This window comes from Sphaerodactylus townsendi, linkage group LG13, assembly GCF_021028975.2.
Source record: "Sphaerodactylus townsendi isolate TG3544 linkage group LG13, MPM_Stown_v2.3, whole genome shotgun sequence".
In the NCBI taxonomy this organism is placed as follows: Eukaryota; Metazoa; Chordata; class Lepidosauria; order Squamata; family Sphaerodactylidae; genus Sphaerodactylus; species Sphaerodactylus townsendi.
The window spans coordinates 54,090,832-54,101,841 of record NC_059437.1 but is presented as its reverse complement, the minus strand read 5'-3'; the positions used below and the strand labels follow the sequence as shown (position 1 = coordinate 54,101,841).

General features: G+C 46.7%; 1 protein-coding gene across 1 annotated transcript in view; it reads left to right on the top strand.

Annotated features, from left to right (window-relative positions):
• Positions 1-7,336, top strand: part of LOC125443038 (calcium/calmodulin-dependent protein kinase kinase 2-like) — a 7,530-nt gene extending 194 nt beyond the window's left edge. Inside the window, exons 2-7 of the mRNA XM_048514900.1 lie at positions 1,016-1,089; positions 1,620-1,707; positions 3,187-3,315; positions 3,623-3,723; positions 5,346-5,387; positions 5,995-7,336. Coding sequence (XP_048370857.1) covers positions 1,016-1,089; positions 1,620-1,707; positions 3,187-3,315; positions 3,623-3,723; positions 5,346-5,387; positions 5,995-6,070 — 510 coding nt within the window. The 3' untranslated portion in view covers positions 6,071-7,336. The remainder of the gene's footprint in view (positions 1-1,015; positions 1,090-1,619; positions 1,708-3,186; positions 3,316-3,622; positions 3,724-5,345; positions 5,388-5,994) is intronic.
• Positions 7,337-11,010: the final 3,674 nt, after the last annotated feature.

Genomic DNA, 11,010 nt, shown 5'->3' with positions numbered 1-11,010 from the left:
CTCTCTGTGGGCACGCACAGAGTACCCCCCCCCCACACACACACGCATATCTAGGCTGGCCTGGACAGCTGGGTTCAATTATTAGCATTAAACCTAAGACCTAGTTTTGGGGAGGCAGTGTAGGTAACCCTGTCAAGCACTGTTAAACCCCACTGATTTTCATGTGAAGAACTAAAGCATAACCTGGGAGTAAGCTCGATTGCTGGCAATGGGGCTTGCTTCTGAATAAACCCTCCTAGGGTTGTGATTCACCCATTGGAAGAGTTGCACGGTTGCTTCAAAGCAAAGTCACCGACTACCACCAAGCTTACTCCTGAGTAACACACGCCTTGGAGCCAACTGTTTTTTCTAAACTAAAACCTCAGTATTCAGGTTAAATGGCGGTGTTGGCACTTTGTGATAAATAAGTGGTTTTTGGGTTGCAATTTGGGCACTCGGTCTCAAAAAGGTTTGCCATCACTGGTGTAGAACATAAAAATGGACAGACTAAGGTTCTGGGAACTAGTCAGCAGTGGGTTAGAGACTAACAGCACCATGAATCAGACACACTTGATCAAACGATCTCAACTATTTTAGACCTTTCCATGTCCAAAGCAGAACTAAACTTCTGTTGATGACCAGGAGAAAGTATCCTCTTGTCTGTGTGTTCAACATCTTTTTCTATCTGTTGTTATCTTGGCTCTTTTGAAATCACTTTTATTGTGTCTTTTTGTATAGATAGGATGTTAATTAAGGTCATCACTATTGTGACTGGCAAGGGAGGGTCTGTGGCTCAGTGGAATAGCCTCAGCTTGGCACGTGGAAGGGCTGAAGTTTTGATCCCTGAGCACTTTCCACCCCCAAAGAGCCATCCTCCATCTCAAAACCCTCCAAAGTGGGTGGGGGCCCAGCTTGCCTCTCAGCTGAAGAAATTGCCCACTCTGGTCTTGAGAGGTTTGGGAGGGGAGCGGCCCAAGTTAGCCCCACCCAGTTCTTTCTTTGCAAAGTCCCATTGCCTTCCTCCGTTCTTCCTTAGTGCCCTTTTATGGATGAGAGGATTCTAAGTCTGCACAGCAAAATCAAGAGTCAGATGCTGGAGTTCCCGGACCAGTAAGTATATTTGAACAGCTGCTTCGAGGTCTGTATATAGAGAGTTATATCGGTGCGTTGATAAAGCCGAAAGGAGGAGAAGCATCCCAAAAATGCTGTTAGTGAACGTTTGTCTTGGGAAGGGATCTCAAGTCTTGGGAAGGGATCTGGCACCGCGACAACCTGGATCTCCATCTCTTGAATCCTGGCAACCTTGTCCAGTAACCTGGACTTCTGAGATTTCACCAGGGATGGCCCTCGTGTTTTCGGACCCATCTTTGGCCCCTTCCGCACACGCAAAATAATGCGTTTCCAAACCACTTTCACAACTGTTTGCAAGTGGATTTTGCTATTCCGCACAGCTTTAAAGAGCACTGAAAGCAGTTTGAAAGTGCATTATTCTGCATGTGCGGAAGGAGCCTTTGTTTGAGAGCAGGAATTTTTATTCTGTTTCTTTTAACAAGAGCTGAAGTTTTCAAGAAATTGATACTCTCTGCTCCTATTCTGTTCGGTCAACTTTACTTTGTGGCTTGATTTGCTCCCTTCCTAAGGCCAGATGTTTCTGATGAGCTGAAGGACCTGATAACGCAGATGTTGGACAAAAACCCCGAATCCAGGATCACAGTCCCAGAAATCAAGGTATCTGGTGTTATATGGCAAGGGTCTTGTGAGGTGTGGTGTGTTTATATTTTGACAGGAAAGCCTTGTTTCTCTCAGCTTCATTTCATGTTCCTAATGCACTTACCCGTATTAATGGCATTCTGTGCTTGCTGGACATTTCACTTTTCCACATTACATAGGATTATAAAGAAAGCCTTGCTGAATTATATTGAACATCCGCCTAATGCAATATCCCATTTCTCTCAATGGCCGGCTACATGCATGTCTGCAAGCCGGACATGCTGGCTATTGCCTCAATTATCTGTTATGTAGGTAGAATCATAGAGTTGGAAGAGACCCCAAGGGCCATCAGGGCCATCCCTTTGCAATGCAGGAACACACAATCAAAGCACTCCTGACAGATGGCCATCCAGCCTCTCTTTAAAAACCTCCAAAGAAGGAGACTCCACCACACTCCGAGGTAGTGCATTCCACTGTCGAACAGCCCTGACTGTCAGGAAGTTCTTCCTAATGTTTAGGTGGAATATCTTTTCCTTCACCTTGAACCCATTACTTCTGGTCCTAATCTCTGGAGCAGCAGAAAACAAGCTTGCTCCCTCGCCAACATGACATCCCTTCAAATATCTAAACATGGCTATCATGTCCCCGCTTAACTTTTGCTTCTCCAAACATCCCCAGCTCCCTAAGCCTCTCCTCGCAGTGCATGGACTCCAGACCTTTTACAATTTTGGTTGCCCTCCTCTGGACCCGTTCCAGCCTGTCAATATCCTTCTTGAATTGTGGTGCCCAGAACTGTACCTAATATTCACTCTCTCTAAGCAGCAGTGGCGTAGGAGGTTAAGAGCTCGTGTATCTAATCTGGAGGAACCGGGTTTGATTCCCAGCTCTGCCGCCTGAGCTGTGGAAAGGCTTTATCTTGGGGAATCTCAGGATTAGCCTGTGGCCACTCCCACACACGCCTTGTAGCTGGGTGACCTTGGGCTAGTCCAACAGCTTCGGGAGGTCTCTCTAGCTCCCCACTCCACCCCTTAAGCAGGGTGTTTGTTGTGAGGGGGGAAGGGCAAGGAGATTGTCAGCCCCTTTGAGTCTCCTGCAGGAGAGAAAGGGGGGATATAAATCCAAACTCTTCTTCTTCTGCTTCTCTTACATGGAGTATGTTCAGTGGTGGGATTCAGCAGGTTTGCACCACTTCGGCAGAACCGGTTGTTAACATGGTGCTTGTAAACAACCAGTTGCTACGGTTCTGTTAAGTAGAGAGGGAATACACGGAGGTTGCTGGTTTGATGCCGCTTGGTCTTGCTTGCTACCATCTTCCTTTCATCTGTGCTGCCCATAACCCCCCTTTATATAGAGTTTTTGCTTTTCAGCTTTGTATTTTGCATTTTGCACAGGTATTTTGCATTTGTTTGACATTTACAGAGGTTCACTTAATCAGGCTTGCCACGCTTTTCACTGAGCTCCTAACAAAGCTGTATAATTTTGACGTTTCCATTCAAGGTACACCCTTGGGTCACTAAGAATGGAGTTGAGCCGTTGCCCACAGAAGATGAGAACTGCACGCTGGTGGAGGTGACGGAAGAAGAGGTCGAGAATTCAGTGAAACACATCCCAAGTTTGGCCACTGTGGTGAGTGAGAAAAGGGATGCTGTTTGACATTGGAGGACTGGTCCAAATTTCTCCTGCAGTGAGTTTTAAGAGCAGGCCATCAACAGCTTCTTTTTAAAATTCCTTTTTAATTCTCTTAGTACTTTTATTTAACAAAAATTCTTATCTGCTTTTCTTCTTTAAGGAAGCATGAAAATGTTTTAAATAAATAAAAATCGACAGCAGACACTGAGAAAACAGTGTTAGTTTAGGCAGAACTTTTCTCCCCTGTAGAAGAATCCCCGATGGTCCGTCCACACTATTCCCATGTATCACATTTATCTTTCAGATCCTGGTGAAGTCCATGATCAGGAAAAGATCTTTTGGGAACCCATTTGAGGGCAGCCGAAGAGAGGAGAGATCCTTATCTGCACCAGGGAATTTGTTGACGTAAGTGTCTCTGGCACAGGAGCTGCTGAGGCCTGTGGGATCAACTAGTAGCTTCTGAATCAGCTTCGGAGAATCCAGGCTGATTTGCTGACCATTCCCACCCCCACCCCCACAAAATACTGCTTGAGAGAGATCCGGGGTTTGGTCTGAAGACATCGGATCCAGCCAGCTTGCTGGAGCTAAAGAGCTTCTCTGCTGCTTCAAAGACAGGGCTACTTTTCATAAGGTTGAGTTACAGCTGTAGGTCAATGGCAGAGCATCGGCTTCACTTGCAGAAGGTCCCAGGTTCTGTCCCAGGCGTCTCCAGTTAAAAGGACCAGGCAAGAGCTGATACCAAGGAGTGGGAGTCACGCCTTCCTGAGCTTATAAAAGCGAAGGCCCCAGCACGAAGCTTTTGTCCTCTCCAGAGGGGAGGGCAAAGCTGGCAGCTGGGAGGGGGCGGGGCTTGGGGGGAGCCAGCAGCTGAGAAGGGGTGGGGCTTGGGGGTCTTCTGACTTCCTTGGCCCTGTCGATGACGACATGGGCAGGTCCTGCTGCCTTGCCATCTTCCTGGTCATGTGGGGGGCCGATTTTGCGCCCCCCGCATGATCAGATCAGTGGCGCCCAGGGACAGAGGGTACCCCCTCTCCCTAGGCCAGTGATGGCGAACCTTTTCAAGACCAAGTGCCCAAATTGCAACCCAAAACCCACTTATTTATCGTCAAGTGCCAACACGGCAATTTAACCTGAATACTGAGGTTTTAGTTCAGAAAAAATGGTTGGCTCCGAGGCGTGCGTTACTTTGGAGTAAGCTTGGTGGTAGTCAGTGGCTTTGCTTTGAAGCAACCGTGCAACTCTTCGAACGGGTGAATCACGACCCTAGGAGGGTTGACTCAGAAGCAAGCCCAATTGCCAGCAACCAAGCTTACTCCCAGGTAAAGGATAGTGCTTTAGTTCTTCGCATGAAAATCAATGGGGTTTAACAGCGCTTAACAGGGTTACCTACATTGCTTCCCCAAAACTAGGTCTTAGGTTTAATGTTAATAATCAAGCCCAGCGGCCCAGGCCAGCCTAGATGTGGGGGGAGGGGGGCACACTGTTTGTGCGTGCCCACAGAGAGGGCTCTGAGTGCCACCTCTGGCACCCGTGCCATAGGTTTGCCACCACTGCCCTAGGCAAATACGCCACTGCCACCTAGCTCTGCCCTTTCCAAAAGCAGTTGGGGGGCATCAGGAGAAGTTAGCAGACAATATGGCGCAAGTGGACCCTGTAAGCAGTCTTTGGAGAGTTGACAGAGAAGGAAGTAGTAATTAGTTGCTGTGGAGTCCGGGAACTTTGCCAAGCTTTCCTGTCCTCCGCAATGAACTAGAAACACATTTTGTTTCTGTTGACGAAAGGTGAATTTTTAAAAAAGCAGTGCCAAATCTTAAACCCAGTGGCAAACCCTGGAGGCCTAGTGAGTGCATAATGGCCTGTTTACAGTTCTGCTGCTTCGCTCCGTGGTTGTGTCGTTTGAACTTTGTCCACAAAGGCTTTTTTGGTCTTATGCCCACCTGATTTCTTTTTTCTGTGCGTGTGTTCTCACCTCCGCTTCCTCCCTCTTCCTCCTCCCCGCTGACCTTCCCCCCCCCCCCCAACTCCAGAAAAAACAAATCGGGGAATGTGAAGTATTACTTCAGTCAAAGGTAAAGTTTGCGATTGCCTAGTAATTCCAACCAGCCTCCCTGTTTGTCTGTTATGCGATGACTCTGGGAGCAGAGCCCTCCCTTGCTGCATGGGACGAAAGAGCATGGGGCCCTCTTTGACGACATGGAATGCTCAGCTCTTGGGTTTCCCTGCCCCTTCCCTTTCCTCAAATGTGTAGCATGATCCTTTTGTACAAAATTCAGTTGCAAAATGGACTGGGGTGGATGGACCTTTTGATATGCACAGAGGGCGGGGGCTGAGAGGGCCTCAATCCTTGCCTGTTTCTGGGTGGAAAATACTGTCTGCAAGCCAAAGCCCTCCCAGGTTCCGCTACACGTACAGAGTGCATTGTCTTCAGAGGTGGGGCTCCCGTGTGCATATTGAACATGTCCCCCTGTCATTCAGGCTGCAGCATGTCAACTGATTGCATGGACCTCCACATGTATAACGGAGACTTCCTTGCATATTAGAGCCGCTGGAAGGGCGCAAACGACGACAGGAACTTGTTAGGAGCATATGTGGCCCCCTTCCTCCCGTCTCCGTTTAGCCTGGGAACTGTGAGAAAGCTTTAATTACAACGTGCGTTTCCTTTATCCTTCAAAGCAGGAAGCAAGGCAGCGAAGACAACCTCAAGCTCAGCAGCGACCTGCCAGATGTGGACGAAGACGAATTGCTTTCTTGAAATGGACCCTTCTGTTTGCGATGCGCCACCTGGTTCCCTGCTCCCTTCGCAAAGCATGCACACCTGTGAGGGGAGGGATGCCGCGGAGCACAAGGGGACTCAAGCAGCGTTCTGTGAGGTGGAGCTTTTAAACAACAGCATGCTGTAAAAACCTGACTGTCCGCTCATCAGCCTCTCTGGAGGGCATCAGATGTCCAACTGGAGACACTTCAAGCAGACCTGGGATAGACCATTTTACAGTTGGAACAGTGGGATCCTTTATCAGCCTGGCTTGACAAAAAGCAAAGCGATACCCCCACTCAAAAAAGATAAATAAAGAGGGGATGGGGCGCTACCTTAAAAACGGCGTTTTCAGGCCAGCCAGTCAGAACTCCATAGATTAGGCTCTCCCTGAGCAAAAAGTGGGATAGATCTAATAAGTATGACGCTTCCAAGCTTTTCGCATGGTATCGCATCTGAAACTTGCCAGTAACGTACCTCTTTTCTCGCTTTGGTGTTCTCTCTCTTTTTTGTATTTACACTTTTTATTGCATGGAAACAGAACACGCACCAAGTAGGTCTATGTCAAGGGCATTTTTTTTTTCCAAAAAGGCTATTTTCCTCATTCTCTACATGCTGGAGTTTCTTTACAGCTTCGGATAGCAGCTCGGCGCATCTCCAAGCAGTGGGACCTTTTATCTTATAATTGAGACTCATACTCTGGCCGTCGGTCCGGCTTTGCTGGATTTCCTGACTCATTCCATATAGCTGCCTCCGGTCTTTTTGAATTTTTTTCGTCTGCCAAAAGGGCTTGAAACTACCAGAATCCTTGGAGTGCTGCACTTCAGTATGATTGTATTCAAGCACAAAGTGAGATGGCAAAAGGGCTGGCTAGAAATGAAGTTCTGTCCGGCCGATGAGGCATTAAGAAAACTGTACTGCTGGAAATTTTACTTGATCGGCGTCTATATGGGTATGTCCAAAATTCAGGTGTTTTTTTTTAAAAATCCAACGTTTCCTGCCATGTTATACAATTCAATTCAATAACAAACAGCCAGCTTCTGCGTTTTTTTCGCTACAAGGGACTTTACTGAAATACTATATAGATTTTGCCACCCGTCAATATTCAGATTAGCTCATATGCAAAAGTAGCTACTTCCTGACTTTCTTATCCTAAAGCCTCCTTTCTTTTTGAACTGCACCAAGGTCTTTGTAGTCTTGCATATTCATAGCTTTTAGCTTGAACGATCAATTATCTCAGATCAGGAAATAAAATGCCTAACCTCATGTAAACTTCTCCCTATCATTATTCAAAGATTTGGGCGTGTTTGCTTGACTAATTTTGAAGTGATAGTTGTATGTGGCGGGGGAGGGGAGTTTTCCATATTTAAAAGGGGGGAAACCCCAGCCTCCAAAAGCATTTTGGGAAGTCTCTTCTTCTGCTGTTATGGTAGATTTCTCCGCATGCAGCGTGTGTGGCCTGGGACGATGTTGGCTTATGTATTGCCTACGGTCCTTGTTCTTCCATTCTAAACTGATACAATGGTTTTCTTGTACATTTTTAAACAAATTCTCTCTTGGGTGTCTTAACTTCTGTGAAAAGGAAAGCACACACTCAAATTTTATTTAAATTCGCAGCTATTTAAAGAAATAACTCAGCCTAGTCTTAGCTTTTGTGGATCTCCCTTTTGTCTTTTTCTCCCCTAAATCTAAGGGACTTCCTTATACTGGAAATACAGTTAATCTGTCTGGCCTTTATTAAGGTAAGCATGGGCCTTTATTTCTCCCACTCCCTACTAATAAACAAAGTTACCAGCTTAGCAATTTGGATGAATGGCAAAAGGATGGAAATGAATGGGTTTAACCACTGTTAATTGTGGTGTGTGGGGGGCTACTTTATGGTCTTTAGTGCGCAATCTGCCCCCAAGCCCTTGGGAAATCATTACTCCTTTTTAAAATGTGTAAAGTGATTTTTGTTAGTTCCCAAACCATACACAATTATGGCTGTTAAGTACCACTTTATGCTCTTTTTATATATTTGCAATCAGGAACGCTGGATTCTACATGTATCTTTTGTGACTAACTTTACTTACTCAGCTACTGAATCAGCAACCAAGCAGCTGATCGCTTTCCCTCAAAGCTGTAGGATATTGCTACTTTTACTATCAGTGACAAATGAACAAGACTTGTATTTTACCCTAAATCCTTTGTACCGTCTGGTCTACTTTTACTGGGTGTCTCAACACAATGTACTTATCGCTTACGTTCAAGGAGAAATGGCTGGCTCTTTGCAAACAGGTTTCTGTGGACACGTCAAAATGGGTAATGGGCAGTTCTAACGGAAAGAGTTTTTACTGCGTTCATCTGCAAGCATTAGATTCTCAGGGGAGCTCTCAAATTTGGAAGAAAGCTCAAGACGTGGAACTGTCCCCATCATGGCACAACAGGCGCATTGTTAATAATCAACAAATCACCGCTGAATAGCTAGTGGCCAGTTCATCTTAACAAGAACAGTAGAAGAGCTTGGATTTATACCTCTTTCCTGTAAGAAGAAGAAGAAGAAGAGTTTGGATTTATATCCCCCTTTTCTCTCCTGCAGGAGACTCAAAAGGGCTTACAATCTCCTTGCCCTTCCCCCCTCACAACAAACACTCTGAGAGGTAGGTGGGGCTGAGAGAGCTCCGAGAAGCTGTGACTAGCCCAAGGTCACCTAGCTGGCGTGTGTGGGAGTGTACAGGCTAATCTGAATTCCCCAGATAAGCCTCCACAGCTCAGGCGGCAGAGCGGAGACTCAAACCCGGTTCCTCCAGATTAGATACACAAGCTCTTAACCTCCTATGCCACTGCTGCTCCCTCAGAGAGACTCAATGCAGCTTACAAACTCCTTTTCCCTTCCTCTCCCCACCACAGACACCTTGTGAGGTAGGCGGGGGCTGAGACAGTTCAGAGAGAACTGTGAGCCAGCAAGCTCCATGTGTAGGAGTGGAGAAACAAACCCAGTTCACCAGGTTACAGTCTGCCGCTCGTGAGGAGGAGCAGGGAATCAATCCCAGTTCTCCACATTAGAGTCCATCATTCTGAACCACTACGCCATGCTGTGGTGGTGTTGTGAATGGTGGCAAAACTTTTCCTGGACTGTACCTCTTCAAACTGATTTTCCTGTATTAAAATAAATGCATTCTCCTTGATGGGCTGTCGTTGGTGAGAAGGATTCCAACTGAACACCAGCCACCTAAAAACAACGCAACCGAAGGAAAGCTTCGCCCCTTAACATCGTTTTATGCTATGAGCTGGTCCTCACACATACCGTGTTTCCCCGAAAATAAGACAGTGTCTTATATTAATTTTAGCTCCCAAAGATGCGCTAGGTCTTATTTTCAGGGGATGTCTTATTTTTCTGTGTTCTGTTCGTCGGGCATGCTTCCAAACAAAAACTTTGCTACGCCTTACTTTCGGGGGATGCCTTCTATTTCACACTTCAGCAAAACCTCTACTACGTCTTATTTTTAGGGGATGTCTTATATTCGGGGAAACAGTATTGTCCCATAAAAGCAATTTTTTTGGCAGCTAAGTCCCATCTGCAGCACAATACGACGACCCCGTAGGGTTTTCCAGGCAACATACATTTGGAAGGGGTTGTTGTGGGCTTTCTAGCAATTGGCCATGCTGGCAGGGGCTGATGGGATTTGTAGTCCATGAACATCTGGAGAGCCGCAGATTGCAGTCCCCTGTTCTAGCAGGTTGCATTGCCCTAGCAGATGCCAGCCACAGATGCAGGCGAAACGTTAGGAACAAGATCTACCAGACCACGGCCACGCAGCCCGGAAAACCCACCAGTCAGTTGAGTCCTGCTGTGAAAGCCTGCGACAATTTATGTGGAGGTGTGTTTGCCATCACTTGCCTCCGTGTCACACCCCAGGTGGTCTTTGATGCTCTCCCATCATAAGAACATAAGAACATAAGAACAAGCCTGCTGGATCAGACCAGAGTCCATCTAGTCCAGCTCTCTGCTACTCACAGTGGCCCACCAGGTGCCTTTGGGAGCTCACATGCAGGAGGTGAAAGCAGTGGCCTTCTGCTGCTGCTGCTGCTCCTGAGCACCTGGTCTGCTAAGGCATTTGCAATCTCAGATCAAGGAGGATCAAGATTGGTACACATAGATTGACTTCTCCTCCATAAATCTGTCCAAGCCCTTTTTAAAGCTATCCAGGTTAGTGGCCCTCACCAACTCCTGTGGCAGCATATTCCAAACACCAATCACACGTTGCGTGAAGAAGTGTTTCCTTTTATTAGTCCTAATTCTTCCCCCCAGCATTTTCAATGAATGCCCCCTGGTTCTAGTATTGTGAGAAAAGAGAAAAATTTCTCTCTGTCAACATTTCTACCCCATGCATAATTTTTTATAGACTTCAAATCATATCCCCCTCAGACGTCTCCTCTCCAAACTAAAGAGTCCCAAAAGGCTGCAGCCTCTCCTCATAGGGAAGGTGCTCCAGTCCCTCAATCATCCTTGTTGCCCTCTCCAGTCCCTCAATCATCCTTGTTGCCCTTCTCTGCACTTTTTCTATCTCCTCAATATCGCGCGCTTTTTTGAGATCTGGCTGACCAAGAACTGGACACAGTACTCCAAGTGCGGTCGCACCACTGCTTTATATAAGGGCATGACAATCCTTGCAGTTTTATTATCAACTCCTTTCCTAATTATCCCCAGCATAGAGTTTGCCTTTTTCACAGCTGCCATGAATTGAGTTCACATTCCCATGGAACTATCAACTAAGACGCCCAAATCCCTTTCCTGGTCTGTGACTGATAGCACTGACCCCTGATAGCACTGACCCCATCCAAATCCTTGCCAGGCTCAACCCTGCTTAGCTTCTGAGATCTCGTTTGGGTTGTCCAGGTCAGGGCATAAAAACATGTACAGTTCAAGGAAGTAAAACCACATTAGTATTTTGCGGCCC